Below are 19,641 nucleotides of genomic sequence, written 5' to 3' on the forward strand. Positions count from 1 at the left end.
TCCTTCACACATTTCTACATAGTGACCCATTTTGTTCTTTCCCGAAATACTGAACACTGCTGATTGTATAATCGGTCTTAAACTTAGCTATTTATTTGGTGCGGGCGAGGATTTTTTAAACACCTGGCACCCCAGTCGCAACATTCCGGAGAACCTTTTTGCTAAGCAATTCAATGTAAGGCAAGTAAAAGGGTAATGCTCTTCGTCAGTTTCTTTCCGTCCGATCCTTGGATAACCTATGTCTCCATTGAGGAATGGATACCAAAATGTATGTGTCATTATTACTATTATTATTATTTCCGAAATGCGGACGGTGTTGGGGATGAGCGTCTCGCGAGGGCAGAACAGATAAAGTCCGCAAAGCAGACTATTTGTTCCCCCCCCCCAGCCCCTCCTAAACTTTAAGACCAGAGAGTTTTTGGAGAGACCGTTGTTACACGAACTGTTGATTTGAATGTAAGCACAGGTATATTGTAACTTAATGTGATATGGTGTGACACATTAACTAAAAACATTCGACATCTACAACAGGAGAAGGAAGGACCATGCAGAACACCATGAGAGTATGAGAGTGTTCAAAGTGGATCGGAACTTCTCGACTTCAGTGTCGCTTTCGCATTAACCTTACATTTTCCATCATAAATAAACTAAGGGCATGGAGAATGAACTAGGAACACAAGAATAGGGAAAAAATAACAATACTGCTAACATCTGGAAATGGGAAGGATAAGTGGGAATGCATTTAAGAAAATGAACAACACAAAATTGACTATTAACAATTCGTTTAAATAATACATAGTGAGTTAATGTTTCTTCCGCTTCACACACATACACCGTTCCCTACTCTTAATAACTACCTATCACGACAGCCTACGTTTGCTTTTCGATCGTTTCAGGACATGCGAAACCCGCTGCAAAACAATGGGCTGCACTTTATGTACAATGACGGGAAAACGAACACGCTAGCGTGCCAAATGTAGCAAACGGCCGAAAATAAATATATATATTCGACTTCATTCGACATCATTCGATCGTCGTCCGATTGAGCACCATTTACGCAAACCTACACTAACATCAGTTTTCCGTTGGCACTGGCAGCAGCTGACGCAGCAGCGGTTGGCACCGTCAAAACATTCGCCGCCGTGGCAATAGTCATTGTCGTTGGAAGCGTTGCGGTAGCGTGATATGCAGTGTTGTTTGCCATCGGCATAAGCGTCGCGTCGGCTGTCAGCCCCCCGTTCGCTAGCAGGATGCTCTGGGAAGCAGGAACAGAAGAGGCACCGGGACCGCCCCCCTTTGTGGCCAACGGCTTATAGCGAACGGTATTCGATGAGGCATAAGGCAGGAGGGTGTCCTGGCGACGGGCGAAATATTTGGCCCGATTGTAGCACAAAACGCCCATGATTGCCACCAGCATGCCAAACATGTTCACCCAGGTGACCGGATTGCCCAGCACGAACAGTGAGATGGCAATGACGAAGATTCGTTTGCTGGCGCTCGCTACCGCATATGTAAGCGGCGTTACCAACGATAAGAAGCTGAACGCCAGTATGTTCTGCAGCCAGTTGAGTACGCCGTCTGTGAACAGAAGCGCGATCACGCGATAGTCACCCGTCGTCTGCAAGTACCAAGAGCGTATGAGAACACCAAGAAGTAAATGTATATTCGGTGCAGACATGCTTACAATGGCCGGATGCTTCATAACGTTCCGCAGGTCGACGTAACACCAGACGGGCAGAAACATAAAGAGAGCCAATCGTCCAAGAATGTGCAACAGCCTAAGATGGTGGACGCCCGTCTCTTTCAGCACCTTCTTGGAAAAGATGTTCTGCAGCGAGAATCCCATCGTAGCGATGAGTGCACTGATCAACCCGATCACATCGAACGACAGTTCAGTTAGCGTAGCGATGCCAACACCGACGATAATCGGCACCAACGACAAGTAGACAGCGTGCGTTTGTCGCTCACGCATAATGATGCGCGTCAGGATAACGGTGAAGAGTGGCATTGTGGCTTTCACTGAAAAAAACAAAGCGAACAACACATTAGTGTAACAAATAATCAATTAACATTAAACAATCAACAGCAACTTCAACGTGTAAGGCAACGTCACTGTTCGGTTAAGAGATATCGATTCGCTGGCTACCTGAAACAAAGGACCTGAAGAGAAAATGTAAAACAGGCGGCAAGCTCTTACCGGTGTGGGCGTACGAAATGGGCACCTTCCAGATGGAGATGTGCGAGGTCACCGAGGCCAAGAACTTGCCTAGCGCTAGCGGCACAATAAACTTCAGATAATAGCGCCACGAGATGTCGACATACTTGCGAACGCCCCATAAATTGAAGAACGGCCCACTGTAGACGGTAATACTGGTAAGCTGTATCATCGTCACCGTCATCGGGTACGGAAACTCGCTCAATATCATCTTGCCGATCACGTTATTGCTGCTCGAAACGATGTACCACAGAATGCACAGCAAACTAATCGCCAGCGTTTGGCGCATCGTGCTGGTTGTGTTGGCTACGGGGGAGGGAACAACGGGGGTACCGTTGGACGTGTATCCGTTACTGAGTAGTGGCACACGGCTGCTGGTGATGCCGCTGGCTGCGTTGCTAAATCCGCTGACTAGCGTTCCAATCGGACGCTTCAGTAGCATGGCCATATTATTGCTACGGCTGCAACGCCCTTCTCTCGACCGTTCCTCTCTGGAAGGTGACGGGAAACCCTCCTTCCTTTAGCGGCCTCAGACTGAGCAATGTTTTTGGGAGGATTTTTGATGACGTGTAGACACACTGATCGCTTTTTTTGCACCGTGTTGATGGCTCGCTCGAGAAAACCTATGCCAAACTGGTCACGAAACGCAGGAAAACTACAAGAAGCTTAACAAAACAAAACACTAGTCGGCGTCTTGAGAGTCCCGCGCTGGGCGACACTGCAATTGTTCGCGCATCGCTACCCACTGTGTCGCTTCCGGTAGCCACGAACGTCGATCACACGCGAACCACACGCACTTCCTGAGCCGTCGACGACAGACGTTCCGATAATCGAAAGAGGTTCACAGGACAGTAACCAGTCAGCCGTTCGGTCTGTGCTTTCCCTGCCCCGTCGGCCGTCGGTTGCCCCGTATTGAATGTAGCTGTGACGTTTACACTTTCCTTAAAACATTGACACAACTGATTTTGACATGTTGCCGCGTCGTGTTCATGATGTTTGCGTTCAGCCGTTCTTTCTGTTTTCGTAAACGAAAAACTCATGACGTTACCATATGGACCATCGTAAAGTCAGGTGCCTACAAGCACCGAAGCACCTTGGCGCAGGGTGCCTCGATGCCAAACTTAACATATCCATTAAATTAATCGCTTACTAACTTTTGTGGATACGAACAAAAAAAATCGATGAAACATTGTACGAATGTTGTAAGATCTTCCATTTCGATTGTACCACTCGTTAATGAATGAAAGCCGATAGCTATTACGGTTCAAAACTATTTTATTTACCGTTTGATAGGTTTGGTTCATATTGAATCCAATCGCAATATGCAACGAATAGTCAATTCACATCTTTGGCACAAGTAGGCCGGACAAACACGCAGCTAAATTACATATGTTTGTCGATAATATAAATAATTACATTTACATTCCGCCAACGTTCTGCGAGAACCAAGAAACTGGTGCAGCAGTAGACAGTACAACAGGCAAGAGAGTCAGCAAACAAGCGCGAACTGGAATTCAAAAACGGTATGCACCGCGCGGCCCTGCCCTATGCCCTACTCACTTCCGCTTCGATTCGTCGTGCTCCTGCTCCTGCCGCGTCATAATCTGTATTTTTTGCAGCGACAATGTCAGACTGATCAGATTAATTGCGTACGTCGTGAGGCACACTAGGCAAAGGTCCTGTAGAACGAAATAGAGCAGATAGGCTAGGTAGAGCGAGACACCGTTCGATGCCAGGATCAACCAACTGTTTATCCTGGCGATACGCAGTTGATCGCTGAAGCTTAGCACGGCCACCAGGAAGTAGTAGAAGATGCCGTAGAAACCGTTCGGCACGTTAAGCGGCGACTGTTGGCCTAGCAGCTTTCCCACGATGCCAAACCCGCGTCCATAGCTAAGCCGGGCGAGTGAGAAAACGAATGTTAGTAGTTTATTCGCTTGCTGCCTACACACTCCGAATGCCAAGAACACTCGAAATCACATAATACACAGCTGTTTAGTGCCAGTGGCCTATCAGTTGTAATTCAAAGACTAACAAAGATGATATGTTATTATTCTTTTATCTCTCTAACTCTCTATTAATCTACCTATCTTTCTGTTTTAAATACTGCCTAGATTTGAAACGCGTTCGTCTAACAAGTGGTTCGAACCACTTGTTTGGCGCTCATATGGTTGAACCATCAACAACACGCACACATGTAGGGCTGTATTCCTGATTAAACAGTTGCGTAGGATTGGGTTTGGGTTGGGTTGCGAATTCAAGGTGCAGTGTACCTGGAAGTGAACACCTTGGTGCAACTGATCCGTTCGCTGATGTCGCACATCGCCCGATACGAACGGTCGTGTTCAGCACGCACCTCCACGTACGAGGTGTAAAGCGACAGCACAAAGCCGACCGTGCTGAGGCACACTAGTCCAACCGTAACTGACCATTTGCAACGCCCGGTACCACTGCTCATCGTGCTTAGCTGCAAGTCTCCTCCTGGCTTGGCGCTTTTGGCGACGTGCGGCGACCCTTGTCCTTCGGCACACTAGCTCCAGTGAAGCTCGTTATCCCAACGAAAACACAGACGCCACTGTTGACATTGCGTCCTTTGGGAGGTCTCTCATGCGGCCTCTCGCTCGCACTCGCTTGTCGATGTTCTCTTATCGCGTACCATGCATCTCTGTGTGTGTTTCTGCCATCAGCCGTGTGGCGAGTGTGTCCGTCAAACGCGCTGTCAAACATGGTGTATGTGGAAATTCAAGCGCAATCGGCAGTACCAGTACAGTTTTGAATTGATAGGACCTGCCGTTCAAGGAGTAACCAGGACTCGGTAGTCAAAGCTTTTATGCCAAGCAGGGCATTGATGGAAAGGACCAGCCATGCAGTGATTTAATGCGCACGCACCTTCATTTTACTATGGCGGATTTACTTGCCGTCGTTGCCGGGTCTCTTGCAATCCCGCTTGTCCGATTATCAGCTGACTATTGCCACACTATACATCAAAAACTTAACTAATCTTAATCTAAATCTGAAAGCACAACACAACATTAAAGATTAACGATAGTTGAGTGCTTAGAATCGTGTTCGAAAACCCAATTTCACAGAAGAATGGTACGAAATCAATGCGTTTTTGTCGAAGAACGGCAAACGGATCCGATTGTTTTCATGCATCTTCCCACGTGCCCGAACGTTGCTATATCGGTGTGTTGTGTGATGTGACGTACGGCGTACGGCTGTCATGCTCTTGTTCCCCTTTTCGCCTTAACGAAACAATCGACTGGCAAACTCTGGGCAGCATCAATCAGCGTACATCGATTCAGGCCCGTGTTTGAACCCTAGCTGTCATTCAGGCGAAACCAGCAACCCTGCAACACCCGTCCGCTGAGTGCCGGCGAAATTTCGAAAACGACACTCACGCAGCACCACTCGCGCGAGCGAGATCTCGCTCGGATCGGCGATTGGCTGTCAAAACAAACAAAACTCACCAACACTGATACAAAAAAGTTTTATATGAAAAAATAAACTAAATTTTGAATGAAAAATGCAACGAGGTTTTTAGATGGAAAACTAACCGAGGTTTATGTGAAAAAACAAACTCAGGTTTATATGCGCTCTGCTCTCTGGCATTCGATGCATATTGTGTGCACGTGTGTGTGTGTACCATGCGTTCATTTTTTAGGACGCTGCCTGCTGCCTGCTGAGTACTTGCTGCTGGTCGTCCCGGCTTGCGCCGTACGAGTCCCATGGCTGCCAACCTAGCGACGCTGAACGCCAACTGGCCCAACTAGGTCCCGCAGCCAGCAATGGCCTATCATTGATCGCACGCGAGCGCAGCGGCAGCGCAGCAGTAGCCAGTAGTAACAGCAACAGCAGCAGCAGCCAATCAGCTTCCATTGGGAGCGCTCAGGAGACGAGACGAAAGGCCCCCATTCTTTGCTGCCGCATCGTGCACTCGTCGTCGTCGCCGTCGTCGCTTTCGTCGTCGTCGTCGTCGTCGTCGTCGTCGTGGTGGTTGTTGTCGTTTCGAGTATTGGCAACAAAAAAACACATAATTTTTGCTTCTGTTCGTCCATTATTTATTGTCGATTGTCGCGCGCGCGCGTGTGTGTGTGGGGTTCGCCAGCTGCCAGCCGCCGTCGTCGCGTCGGATTGCGTTCTCGCCTGCTGCCCCCGTCGTTTGCAACCACTCACGGCGGCACGCATTCAACCTTCATCGCCCACCTTCCAAAACACACGCGCTCTCACACACACATACACATGTATACTCACACACAACACACACACAGAGAGCGTTATGATCTCGAAACGGTTGGTGGGCACAAGAAAGAGCAGCAACGGAGAAGAAAAGTGAAGTCACGACGAAGCGAGTACGCAGAAAAGTGCACACCTGACATCGGGCAGTGAGCGGCCACTGTGCGTGCGCTTTGAAGGAAGCGCATCAATCTCGAAGGATCCTACAGAAACGAAGTGAACAAAGCAATGTAGGTGGTGGTGTGAAACCCCTCGCCCCGATAGAAACGCGTGGAAATTGTGTGGAAATTGTGTGGAAGCGGCCACCGTCAGGCTCTCATGCGACGGCTAGGGAAAACCGAAAACTTGGCGGCTCCTGCACTGGTGTGCGCGCGTGTGTGTATTGCTGCGATTGTAGTTGCTGCGGTCAACGGCACCTAGAGGCGCGCGCGACGGCTGCTTGACACGGTGGGTTGGTTGCGTTCTCGTCGAACCGCTTGTCCTGCACCAGGTGCGTGTGTGTTGGTGCGTGTGCGTGCGTGCGTGCGTGCGTACGTACGTACGTTCGTTCGTTCGTGTTTCCATGCGTGAAAAGCAGTGCGAAAAGTATCAACGTATTTCCGTTCGGTAGTTGTGTTGCTTGATGCCGTTTGGGAAAATGCACGGAGAATGAAGGTGACTACTGTGTCCAGTACTACTATCGGGTGCTACTTTCAGTTCGGTGCTTGGTGATACTACTAACGCCAGCCGTTGTCACTGGTGGTGATGAGCAGCAGCAGCACAGCACCCAAAGCTCCAAAGGACCAACCGACCTGCCGCGAAGGCCGGAGCATACCAGAACCAGTGACGTAAGCAAGTGAATGGAAGAAAGAGAAAGAGCCTGAGAGAGCACGCGAGAGAGAAAGGGAGAGAGAGAGAGAAAGAAAGAAAGAAAGAAAGAAAGAAAGAAAGAAAGAAAGTGGCCAAGCATTCGAAGGAGGTGGTGGCGCAGTGCACGCGCGGGGTAGTATCGAGGCCATAAGACGCAGGTCCGGGCCGGGGACCGCTGACTGCCTTTCCGTACGCAGGAAGGAAAACGACCGCGGCGCCCCGGAGAACGGAAAGCAATCGAAAGAAAATAGTCGAGAAAGAAAGCAACAAAGCAGCATCCGCAACAGCCGCAACAGCAGCAGCAGGAGCAACCACAGCAAGCAACAATTGACACATTATCATACCCCGGGGAGGGGGGTTAAGGGAGAAGGGATCCGAGTCGGAAAAATCCCGGTACACTCTCCGGAGTGCTACTCGCGCGCCCTGCAGCCTTACCCCCTCCCGTCACCCGCTGATGATGAGTCCGCGGGGGTTTCCCGCGCAGTGATCGGACGGCACGACCCTTCAATCAACCAACCGAAAATCAACCCTCGGTTAGTTTTTCCCGTTTTCCACTCGCCCTTACCCTCGCCTTCATCGCCTTGAGGTGCGCGCGTGTGTGTCTGTGTGTGTGTGCGCATTATCCTCATGTGGCGTGGCTAGCGTGGCTGGCGCGGCGTATCATAATCCTTCGTTGCGTGCGTGCATGCACGTTGGTTGACCAGTGTGTGTGTTTTATTCGCGACCGTGTGCATGCGGCAATGAGCGTGAGCACTAGAGGGCCAAGCTCCACAGCGCGCTGTCGCCAAGCCAAACAAACTTGGGCTAAGGCTGGAAAAGCCGTGAATAACGCAGCCGAACAGGCCTAAAAGCGGCCCTAGAGGTGGAGGTGTGTGCCGGAAATACGCGCGTCGTAGGGCCAGCGAAGGATAACGAGAGACGGCTCCGAAAACCGACCCTCTAACAACCCTTTCGCGCAAAATCAGCAGCAGCATCCACAGCACAAGGCCCTGAGATTCGTGTAAGTTTGGGTTTTGGGTGTAATCTACCCGCCAACTCTTCTTTCTTTCAGTGACCCGTTCTCGCTGGGTTTTGGTTTCGTTCCCAGTACCGCGCTCAAGTATCGAAACGGTTTGAATAGCAGCAATAAAACGGTATATTTGTTTGGCTGTTAAGTGTGTCAACATTGGCATTGGGACTGCTGCTGCAGCGAAAGGCTTTCGGTTAGCCATTGTGAGAACAAGTCCTAGCAATGGCCATTGTGTGGGGCCTGCTTCGTTCGTTGAAACACTATTAACGATGTAAACAAATGCTACCGCCGTCACCAATATCACTGCCGCGCTGCCATTTTGCGGCAGCGCATGCGCTTCATTTGTTTTTTTTTTTAATATGTATTTAAAGGTTGATACGATTACGATGGGGTTGTCAGCCACGGCCATGCCGTGTTGTGTGTAGGTGATGGCGAAAGCATTTGTTTACATCGTTAATAGTATATTCTAATGAACGAAACGGCTCCGCACGGTCAGTTGATGATCCTTGCTCAAGCAACGATTAACCAAGCTTCGTTGTAAACAAACGAAACGGTGTGTTAGGTGTGAGACAAACGATCAACATGATCTGCCTGTGTGTGTCTGTGTGCACAAAGAAACTCATTCTCGGTCGTTCTCTCTCCAGCAAATCAGCATAATACGATGCATAATGCACGGTCCCTCACTGCGGGACCCGAACCATTGACGTGCCTTTTTTGTTTTTTGTTTTAGATCTTCATTTGACGAGACAGCAAACAACGAAACCGAAGCGAACAATGTATTCCCACCACCACCTGCTCCTTTGGCAGGACCTGCTTTGTCAGTTTTCCAGTCAGCTTCGCATTGATTGCCATGTGAGAGAGCGCGTGCGCACATGCGTTTCCTGTGCATACCACTACGCGATTACGATATTGTTGTATACGAGATGAGGCATCTGTGTGTGTGTGTGTGTGTGCATATTTTTGCCAATAGAAGGGAATCATTGGTTGACTGTTGTCACTGCTGGAGCTGCACAACAAATGGCATAACACCCACTAAAATCGCCCCCCGTTTTCGTGTTTAACTAAACGCCGGAAAACACCGCAGGTTTTATCGGATCTAAAGCCATGCTTCGGCACTCTACTCTGGTTTCACTTGTAGTCACATCCCCTAGGCGGATGTACCCGTCGTCGTTGTTGGGGGTTGCTGAGTACGTTGATACTCAGTAGAAACGGAGAATCCGCAGCCTGTCTAGGTGATGCAACTATTCCCCAACGTACCTGTTGCGTTTACCCAACAATGCCCCCGACCTCCGACAACATCCGTGCCAGACGAAAGTTTATCCTCTCCCTGCTCCGGGAGTGCACAACACCCGGCCCTCTTGGCTGGTGCTGTCGATCACCCTTGATACGATTCGCGACTAGCACCCTTCCCGAAGCCATGCCGAAGATTAGTAAAAGGGCATTGGCACACGGACAGCCTTTTCCATAAGCAGTCTAGTAGGTAGATTGGCTAGAAGGATCACCACCTCTCTCCCTATAGGACACCTTTCCTGTTGTAGCGCATCATCAGCTGCAATTGAAGCAGAAGAGGAAGATCCCGTTCAGTAGGGCCACAATCAATCCTTCCTTGCCCATTTGCTCCCTCAGGGGCGTCCCGCCGAAGAAGGATCTCCCTATCTGAGCTGACGGTCTCTTCCCCGAGGACAAGGTCTCAGGCGCTCTATTGCCTTTCCAATAGTTGCCCATGCGCCGCAAAAGAGGAGTGCTTAGTGAACCTCGATCTTTCGGGACGGGGGTGGGCCAAACCTCTCTGTGGAGGACCAATTTTAAGTCATACGAGCGATCAGGTCGAGTTCAAGATGGATTCTAATTTATTTCAAGAGCTAATGCTCAAGTTCTTTTTTATTTATTATCAGGCCGTCTTCTATGTTTGAATAGCGCCAATCATATGCGTATGGTCTGTGACTTGTAGATTTGAATCTGTATCATGTGAGGCTACACAGTGAGGCAAACTTCTTCTTTGGCACCGATAAGTGATTCTGGCATGATAAGTGATTTTTCCTCGTATCCGGCAATTACAAGCGCCGATCGATCTTGGCCTGCAACAGAGACAATGTAAATTCTCTGTTGCTTTCCGTAACAAGGTGGTTTGTACGGGCCCCAAAGTGGTTGTTGGTTCCTCGTCAACCCACCTGTCACGCGCGCTGGGCTCCAACCCACCTGTCACGCGCGCTGGGCTCCAACCCACCTGTCACGCGCTGGTCTCCAACAAAGTTAAACTGGTTGTTTAGGGCCTTTTCAGGAATCGAACATTGATTTCATGGATTTGTTATGTTAGGGGTTAAAAAAGCGCATCAGCATAATGTTTTACAAAATGCCTTTTTAGTTTGACTTCGAATTATAGTTTTTCTATGGTTCTTCTAGTTCTTCTTCTATAGTTCTTCGCTATACGTTTTATCATCTATTCTAATGTGGAACTTTATACCATATAATTATGATCGGAAATGATGGTGGAGAAAAGATTATTTTTTGGTTGCAGAACATTTAAACACTGTTTCGTGTTGTTGTTCGTGCATAGCAAATAGGATGTTCTTTTTCATCTTCAAATTGATGTGATAATACAGCACCTAAAGAGCGTAATCACGTAATCCTTGATGAATTTCCTTTCAAAATATCGCTGTATCGTAAAATGCGATTAGTTGTTAATAGTTTTTGCATTCTTCGGAACTTCCGCTGATCCGCTCTTAGCTCTCGTAAAGTAATAATATCAACATTTTTGGTTTTGATTTCCTTTCTACCAGGACACGCCGCATATCTGCGTCTCGGGCGGCCTGTGCTTAAGATCTGTCGGGCCTCTTCTATGTTGCCGCAGCACCACAAGCAGCAGCTGCGGTGATTTTTTTTTTTTTATTTTTCTTCCGCTGCTGATTCATCGGTGAGTGTTTTTTTTGTTACAGTTTTTTCGTTGGAATGTTTTCGGTTTTCTGCAATTTTGTTCCTCACACACCGCCGTCTTGTGTTTGTTTGTGTTTTTTCTAAAGTGCAACGAGCAGCTGCTGTGGTGTAACATTTAGTCAAAAGTTTTACGCGCGCGTGGGTAATTAAAATGAAATCATTTCCAGTATCATTTCCACGTAGCATACGTGCTGTGTTCAAAAAGTTCTGATAACTTTGAATTTACGTGGGCTACGTGTATTCGATTTTCGTGGCGTTATGTTGCTACTAATGTAACACTTATGGTGACAAATTCGGCCATTTTGAGTAATCAGTCAATTTTTGACGGCTGTTTTGCTTGGACGTGTTTTGGCTCATCTTCATTTTTTGTCTACCCATAGCGGCCCGTCTGCTATCTAGTGTGAGTCTGAAGTACGCACGAGTTCCTGAAGGTCTGCAACATTTGTTTTCTGGGCGCGGTTACGGGTTTGGGTCCATTGGATGGTACGATGGAAAATATAGTGGTTGACAATTCTCCGCACTCCTTGATAATATACTTTTTGTGTTTAATTTTATCTCTATAGGATCCGCGGCATATCTACATCACGGCAGCTTAGAAAAAAGGATTGGTTCTGTGTACGTCCCGCGAACAAACGGAAACGCGATGTGCGACGAATTTCGAACAGTTGAATCGTAGTTAGTGTCCGGCATGGAAAGCGAATGATCAAACAAACACGCGCATGTATCATAGCCAAAAAAATGTTCGTGAGCCCTGTAAAAAAAAATTAACATAAGAAGAAAGTTACACACACCAAAGGTGTTTCACCTCCTGCGTAGCCCGTTTGTCCGTGTGCTTAGGCCGTTTGTGCGTGTGTTCTGTCGTACCTGTGCTCCATGCTCCATGTTGCGGAAGCGCCAGAAACAGCAGCAGCAGCGGCGGCAGCAGCGGCAGCAGCAGCAGCAGCGGCAGCGGCGGAAGCAGCAGCAGCAGCAGCGGCAACGCTGGCGGCAGCAGCAGCAGCAACTAAAGCAGCAGCGCTGGCGGCAGCAGCACCAGCAGCTGCCACAACCGCAGCTACAGCAGCAGCTATCGCAGCAGCAGCTACAGCAGCAGTCGCAGCCGCAGCAGCAGCAGCAGCAGCAGCGGTATCAGCAGCAACAGCAGCAACAGCAGCCGCAGCAGCAGCAGCCGCAACTGCAGAAGCAGCATCAGCCGCAACTGCAGAAGCAGCAGCAGCAGCAGCAGCAGCAGCAGCAGCAGCAGGAGGAACAGCAACAGCGGTGGCGTCTACAGCGAAAACAACAGCAAGAGGAGTATCTGTGGCGGCGGGTGCAACAGCCCGCAGCGCAAACTTTCCGAAGCTCTCGAGGCTAATCATCATGGCGCGATGGACGCCATCGATGTAAGCAAGCAACGACATCGACGACGGGAGCGGGCTCTTCGGATGATCGCGGAGCGGGACAAGGATACGGCCGCTGATGCCGGCCGCCATCATCATCCGGATGACAGCGCTGATGAAGACAGTGGCCCTGTAAGCCGAGAGAAACCGCCCCGCCCCCTTGTTCGTCGTAGGAAAAAGGAAAAAGAGCCTTCGCCCATCCTCGAAGAGGATATTATAGACGGCTTCGCAATCCTTGCCTTCAAAACTTACGAAGATATAGAGGTATGTCGGGGTACAAAACAAAAACTTATTGGTTGTGATAGCTTGTGATAAATAGTAATAGCCCGTATAAGTAAGTTGTGATAACTAGGGAAATTAGGGGAACAGGTGTAGGCTCACCCTGCATTTCCGTCAGCAATTCGACGACGACGGCACGCTCTTTCTTCTGAAGCTGTTTTACATCGACCTTTGCGTTATTCGTCACTTAATGTCGCTCTTGTCGCTCCCAACTATGTACGGCCTTTCCAATTTCTACATCCTCCATGATCAATAACGCTTAACTTTCGAACCTCTGCATATCTCTGCCGAGGTTTCAGCCTCTCTGCATTACCATTCTTGTGTTGGGCAACCAAAGTTCTGTGGCCGTCCCGAATGATCTTGCGTAACCCTTCCTACTATTTTCTGTTTCTGTTCATTTGATGGAAATACGAACATCATTCTTCCTGTCCACTAACAAAGCCTTTCCCCTTACTAGACGCTTGAAGGAGGATCCAAGTAATTGGATTCTCTCTACAGCATTTTTTACGGGATCGGATGCGGGATCCCGTCACGGTATTCTTATTGTAGTGGTTCGTCCGTAGATCATTCTGCGACTGCGCGATGCACCGGGTTCTATGCGAAAGACGTCAGTTCGAGCCTTAACACCTGTATAAACTGTGTTTAATTGCGTTCTAAAATAATAAATCATAATATTGTTGTTGTGTTTTTCATGTGAAAGAGTTCGAGCATGGAGCTTCTGCCAATCTCTTTAAGTAGATTTGTTGGTTTGTATGGTTTATGTACTATTGGTTGATCCGTTTCGATTTATTAGCTTTTTGATTAGTGTTTTATGATAAATGTTGGCTTCTTTAACTTATCCTATATAAATTTGATGTTATCCGGGTTATCGGAGAGAGCTGTGTCGGTGTAGAGGTCGTTTGGTTTGTTATGTTTTATTCCTATTGGATGGTTGCTGATGGTTTTTAATTGGTTACAGGAAACAATTCACCTGGCGAGAGGTTGGACCAGAGGAGGGTCCTTGTTGGTTAATTGTCGAAAGTGATATTATTATAGATTTGGTTTGTCTTAATTATTATCGCGTATATTTGGCTTAGAGCTGTGAAGTAAAGTTCTGCTTCGTAAAGCAGCCATGGAACTAGCCAACTGCCTCATATTTTAAAGACTGTTTCTCTGGATCCTGTGAGAGCATATTTTTCGGAATAGTTGACAGTGTTTGGTTATGGATTCACAATGCATTTACATTATTTATCAGCCTTGATGCGCCTGGTCTACCATGCGACTGTTATGCATAAGAAAGTCCTTGATTGGTTGACAAATTTTCACTTAACCACTTACTCTACGTTTCTGCCGATTGGATGTGGTTTGGATTTTTGAACGCTCGCATTCGCTCTCTGTTCTGTGTACATTTCTTTTCTTCGGTGGTCTGGTCCCCTAACTACTATTCACTACTTACTCACTATTTCGGACGCACTCCGCCAGCCGCAAATGTCCTTTGCTTTTGATTGGAAAAGTGCTGAACGGATGGAAAATGAAAAGCGTTCCGCGTATTCTCTGCTCCAGACTATTTACCCGAGAGATATGTACTAACAAGTTGTTATTAAAATATTATTTCTTTAGCAGAATAGGAAATAGCTGCGTATAGTTTATTAAAAACTAATTTAAAAAGCAGAAAACGATGTAAACAATGTTGGTTATGTATTTAAAAGTTGTAGGAAATAAACTATACTTGTATTTCGGATGTATTTAATTTTATTTGTCGGATGTTGATGTTAACGTTACGCTTACGTTTTACGGTACGGGACTAAACGAAACGGAGTGGACGGAGACACGCAATCCACACCCGCAGTGTAGCATCTATTGTGAGCAGTGCTAGAAAATGGAAAAGGTTTTTCTTTCTCTCGCCGCAAACATGCTCCAATTTGTTGTGGCCCTCGGATTGGCCCAATCGGTTCGGTCATTGATTGCTTGCGGTTGCAAAACACATTGAGTCCCGGACGCCGCTTTTCCCCGCCAGCAGGGTGCCGTTGTTGCATCTTGCGCGCGGGCTATGGCACCGTTACTTTACAACACAGTTAAGTCAGGTTTCTCTTTACTGCTGCACCACGCACTGCACTGTCAATTTGATTTTCTGTATCAGTTCAACATTTTTCTCTTCAGTTGGACAACAGCAACAGGTATTTCTTTATTTCTTCTTATTTCTTCATTAGTTGCTGTTTGTTTGTTTGTGATTTGTTTTTTTGTGTTGTTAGTTCAGTCCTCTTTTTGTTTCATCCACACGGATACTATATCTACACGGGGGTACGGATGGAGTCGTATTGAAATCGGATTATGTTGTTTTTTCCGTCTTTTTTCGTATCCGTTTGACACGAACGCCGGTATTATTATTGCGATTATTTTCATCGACACAAAGGACCAAGTTTCTTTGAGTTTTGTTGTATGCTCTAAAAAAGCGTTTAGTGATAGAGAATGCCCTTTATACACGACTCGTATAAAGTGAATCGGGCAAACATGAAATGCGAATTGAAACCACCCACGTCTGTGATGCATGCCTGTGGTCATAAGTATTGTTGTTTGTAGTTATCATCGTTATCATCATCATGATTTATAATGTTGATACTATTCGTATTTGTTTTTTCCGTTTTTATTATTACCAACAGTAAACGTAGTGTGCTAGAAGTAATACGGAAAAAGCAATGGCAGCGTTGATTAGTTGTTGCGGTGGTGTAACAGTAGTAAAATACGACTACGGTTGTCTTGCCGCCAACAACATATTGATTAGAACTGTCAACATATTGATTGCAACATATTAATTGCATTTTTATTGTTTAATTCTCTCTCTCTCTCTCTCTCTTTCTCTCTCTCTCTCTCTCTCTCTGTGTTTCTTTGGTTCCCTGGCCAATTTCGTACCCTGCTACCATTTGACATAGTTTGCTATAAAAATTGCCAACAAGCGCAATGAGAAGCGCCTTTCGTCGATCGTCGAACTGACGACGATTATGGTCGAGGCGAAACCACCGAAAATCATCGATAGAACCTCGTCGAAGCTGGCCGCGGAGAAGTCCCTGGGCAACAGTGATGATCCAATGGCGGCCGCCACGACGGAGTGGTCACCGGTAGTAGTGGGCAACAGCATCCACCATCACCATCACCACCTTCACCATCACCATCCCCTACACCACCACCGCCTACATAACCATCATCTGCGCAACATTGTTGCCGTTGCTGCCGGTAGAGTAGAGGCCGAAGCAGCAACGGCAGGAGAAGGAGGAGGAGGGAGTGTCTCGAATCACCAAGATGGGCCACTCATCGTTGGCGTTGGCGGTCCGCCGCTCGCCTCGAACGGCACTAGTGGTGGTGGGGTCGGTGGTGTCAACAGTAACGCCACATCCGACAGTAACCGAAACTGTGGTAATAACGGCAGCAACATTAGTAGTAACACCGGTAGCAGCAACACTAACGGCGACGGAGCCGATAGCAGCGCCGCACCAGCGGTGATGGCGGGCGTTGGTAGCGGCGGTGGCGATGGTTCGACATTTAACGGAGCTCCCGGCTCCATGCAGCAGCAGCAGCAATACCACCACCACCACCCCCATCACCTTCTTCACCATCACCACCACCTCCACAACAGCATCAGCAACCACCACCACCCCCAGAAACACCATACGAACGATCATCCGCTTCACCCGCTACTGCAGCAACAGCAGCAGCAGCAAGCGACGGCGCATAATCATCTCAATCACCATCTCCACCATCATCACCTTCATCAACCTCAGCAGCAGCAGCAGCAGCAGCAGCTACAGCAGCACCATCATCACCTGAATCACCATGTCGTGGGGAACGGTGTGATAATCGGGGCCGATGGCAGCGGCGGCAACGACAGCAGCAAACATGAAAACGGGTGCTTGTCGACCCCGGTTACCGGCGCCGCCACCGCCACCGAGCTCACGAACGGTGGCGGCAGTTTCGGTGCTGGTCCTGTAGGTAGCAGTAGTCAGCTCAGCAACGGCGGCAGCACTCTCAGCCCTTCCGTCGGTGACCATCACGGCGTCAGTGGCATAGTGGCCCTGATGGAAATCGTGGGCGGTGGTGGTGGCGTGTCGCCAAGTGTGCGGGGCGATCCGAGCAGTGGTCAGCAGCAGCACCAGCATAGTAGCGGTGGCAATAGTACTACCCCCAATGCCGCCACCGGCATCAATGGAAACGTTTCGTCGGGTAGTGTTACTTCATCGAGCGGCAGCCACGGTGGGCTGGACAATGGCACCGGTGGCCCCGGCGTCAGTGGCGTAGAAGTAGTGGGTGGTAGCAGCGGAGGCGGAAGCCACTATCACGGCAATAGTAACCAGCATCACCACCCACTATTTCAGCCGCATCAGCAGCACCTGCAGCACCAACAGCAGCCACCACCGCAACCATCGCTCCACCACCAACACCACAACCTTCACCAACACCATCATCCGCAACAGCAGCAGCAGCCGCATCATCATCTTCTTCTTCACCATCATCAACATCAACATCAGCACAATCACCATTTGTCAAGTGTACATGTAAGTAGAGTAGTCTGCAGGCGGCGTGAGCACAGGAAACACATACCGGAAAGAATGGAGAGAGAGTGAGAGAGAGATATGCATCAGGACTGATGATCTCTGTTGTTCGCTGTAACATTGCGTTTTTCCTGGCGTGCGGGGGTTTGTTGGATCACGGCCATGTCACGGCCGGGCTCGGGGAAAGAGAGAGAGAAATAAGGAAAAAAGGATCCCTAGAAAAAAGCTAGGCCTAGCTTTTACATGTAGATTCTTGGGGAGGTTTTTGAGGGTTAGAAGATAATTAGATTACTCTCGGTAGATTAGCGCAGATGGAAGTAGTGTCCACGGGCGGGTTTTCCTCGGCCCTTTTCTCTGTTTCATTGCTCCAGAAGAAGGCTTTTATTTGGAGCCAAGCGATAAAAAATGGACTGAAAAGCCGGTTCAACGGAAGGCTGTGTGGCTGACGGGAAATTGATTCACACACTTGGGATTTGAAGAAAGCGATTTCATCCAAATCAAACGAAAAATATAGTAGCATTTGCTTCCTTGCTCACACATTAGCTCCCAAGCACCGACTGGTTGGCCGACAAGATTCGAATTAATTTTCCTGTATCTCTTTATTTTCCCTTTTTAGAATCTATCTCTACCGTCGAACATCGATCCGGGTACGTCGGATGACAGTGGACGGGCGTCGGAGCGACTGACAGCATCGTCCGCGGCCCAGCGGGACCCGGACAGTTCACGTGATCGCCTCAGTGATGCGAGCAGTCGCTGCAGCTCCGGCAAAGGATATATCTGTGATAGCGAGGGAGACGACGATAAGGTGCGTGTGTTTTGGGTTTAAATGCGTTAATGATGCGTGTTGTGTTTCATTGTAGCCTTGTAAATAATCTCAAGTGAGACGAACAGGGAACTCAGAGGTTGATCCGCCGCCGCCCATGAAGAGGCGAATCGTGGGGACAATCATATAGCGTGCGTGCGTGCGTGCGTACCGCCACTTGGTCGTGATGTGGAGAACTTTTTTGCCGAGGCAACCGGAACGCTGCTCGATTAGTATGTACTACTTCTACTAGTCTGAGCACGCTCCGCTAGTCTGAGCACTAGTCTGAGCACGCTAGCGCAACATTTGTAGTCAATTAGTAATCTCATATATGTATAAAAGGCAAATGGTGTCCTGTCGTTTTCAGTTTGTTGACAATTACATGTGATTATAACTCTGGTAGCCTCTGCGCACGGGAGCGCAGGTCCGTAGATCGTTAAAATGCTGGAAGCTCGTGGATTCGAGCGAATGAACAACACTAGGGGACGGGCACGATGAGTCTTGGACTTGGATGAGTCTCCAAGCGCATGTGGACAATGATGAGCCATATCATCGAAGCCTCTATGTTAGACGCAAAATTTGATGCGGCATAAACACTTCGATTGAATGCGTAGAAATTGCAGAGAAGAATACGTTCGGATTTGTTTGAGTACGTACCAGGCAGCGAAAGTAAAAGTTGTGTACAGAAAGGCACAGTTTGAATGAAACAAGAAGAAGGTTTCAGTGTCCTTTTTTATTCGTGCTGTGGGAGTTTGTAAACCGAAGCGACAAGCATAGGTGACTCGAAGCTGATAGTATCCATGTTTTAATAATTGCTCGGAAGTTATGATATGTACTGTGATGACTGTACTTCGTTAGCAGATTGATCTGTGCGAGAAGGATTATTTGACGGCTGCGATTAAAGCATAGAATGTGAATTCTGCCATTAAGTACGAAAGGAGCCAAGAAATTGCTTCGTTTCATTCCGTTTTACCCTTAGACAGTAGATCTCGGTTTACTCATTGTGCACACTTCGACTCGCGACTGTACACACATTGAATCCGTTGAAATAACCTACCCCAGTAGCTTGATCGTTTTCTTATTCTCTGTCCCGTTTCAGGTATGTAATTGTTTGTAATCGTTATAGCAGCTTGCTGCTACCTGTGTAATGGCAGAATGAAGGTGTGCCAAATTCTGTTACGAGTGTGTCAACAGAGTAGCCGGATCAGTGTGTCATGTTCGACGGTTTCGCGACTACGTGATATGACATGGTTTGGAACACGCGCGGTAAACTCTAGCAGAACGAAGCGCCATCGGACAGCAAACCACCGCAACGCAACGCGCATCTCGCAACTACTCTAAAGAAAGACGGTACATCAAGCGGATACCAGCAGCGGTGACACCAGCCTAGTTAAATGGCAATTAGCGACCATAAC

The 19,641-nt window shown here is 48.2% G+C and overlaps 3 protein-coding genes across 3 annotated transcripts in view; 1 reads left to right on the forward strand and 2 right to left on the reverse strand.

Annotated features, from left to right (window-relative positions):
• Positions 1-160: 160 nt before the first annotated feature.
• Positions 161-3,096, reverse strand: LOC128274088 (solute carrier family 35 member E1 homolog). The gene is made up of 3 exons (XM_053012176.1): positions 2,198-3,096; positions 1,685-2,019; positions 161-1,618 (listed from the first exon to the last, which is right to left on the reverse strand). The coding sequence occupies exons 1-3, from the start codon at positions 2,661-2,663 to the stop codon at positions 1,064-1,066; spliced, it is 1,356 nt and encodes a 451-aa protein (XP_052868136.1). The 5' UTR covers positions 2,664-3,096; the 3' UTR covers positions 161-1,063.
• Positions 3,097-3,493: 397 nt separating this feature from the next.
• LOC128274097 (vitamin K epoxide reductase complex subunit 1) lies at positions 3,494-4,783 on the reverse strand. Its single transcript, XM_053012187.1, has 2 exons — positions 4,489-4,783; positions 3,494-4,108 (listed from the first exon to the last, which is right to left on the reverse strand). The coding sequence occupies exons 1-2, from the start codon at positions 4,671-4,673 to the stop codon at positions 3,772-3,774; spliced, it is 522 nt and encodes a 173-aa protein (XP_052868147.1). The 5' UTR covers positions 4,674-4,783; the 3' UTR covers positions 3,494-3,771.
• A 7,827-nt stretch (positions 4,784-12,610) lies between these two features.
• The window catches only part of LOC128279079 (trithorax group protein osa), a 63,115-nt gene continuing 56,084 nt past the window's right edge, over positions 12,611-19,641 (forward strand). Inside the window, exons 1-5 of the mRNA XM_053017804.1 lie at positions 12,611-12,886; positions 15,811-16,386; positions 16,579-17,346; positions 17,389-17,427; positions 18,041-18,229. Of these exons, the coding sequence (XP_052873764.1) occupies positions 12,611-12,886; positions 15,811-16,386; positions 16,579-17,346; positions 17,389-17,427; positions 18,041-18,229 (1,848 nt within the window). The remainder of the gene's footprint in view (positions 12,887-15,810; positions 16,387-16,578; positions 17,347-17,388; positions 17,428-18,040; positions 18,230-19,641) is intronic.

This window comes from Anopheles cruzii, chromosome X (assembly GCF_943734635.1).
Source record: "Anopheles cruzii chromosome X, idAnoCruzAS_RS32_06, whole genome shotgun sequence".
Taxonomy (NCBI): Eukaryota; Metazoa; Arthropoda; class Insecta; order Diptera; family Culicidae; genus Anopheles; species Anopheles cruzii.

What these genes read in the sequence shown, in the direction of transcription:
- LOC128274097 (XM_053012187.1), bottom strand. Translation starts at nt 4,673, where the DNA reads ATGAGCAGTGGTACCGGGCGTTGCAAATGGTCAGTTACGGTTGGACTA. An exon ending in ACCAAGGTGTTCACTTCCAG is followed by an intron (nt 4,109 to 4,488) that starts GTACACTGCACC and finishes CGCCCGGCTTAG; the next exon opens with CTATGGACGCGGGTTTGGCA.
- LOC128274088 (XM_053012176.1), bottom strand. Translation starts at nt 2,663, where the DNA reads ATGGCCATGCTACTGAAGCGTCCGATTGGAACGCTAGTCAGCGGATTT. An exon ending in CATTTCGTACGCCCACACCG is followed by an intron (nt 2,020 to 2,197) that starts GTAAGAGCTTGC and finishes TGTTTTTTTCAG; the next exon opens with TGAAAGCCACAATGCCACTC. An exon ending in TTATGAAGCATCCGGCCATT is followed by an intron (nt 1,619 to 1,684) that starts GTAAGCATGTCT and finishes TGGTACTTGCAG; the next exon opens with ACGACGGGTGACTATCGCGT.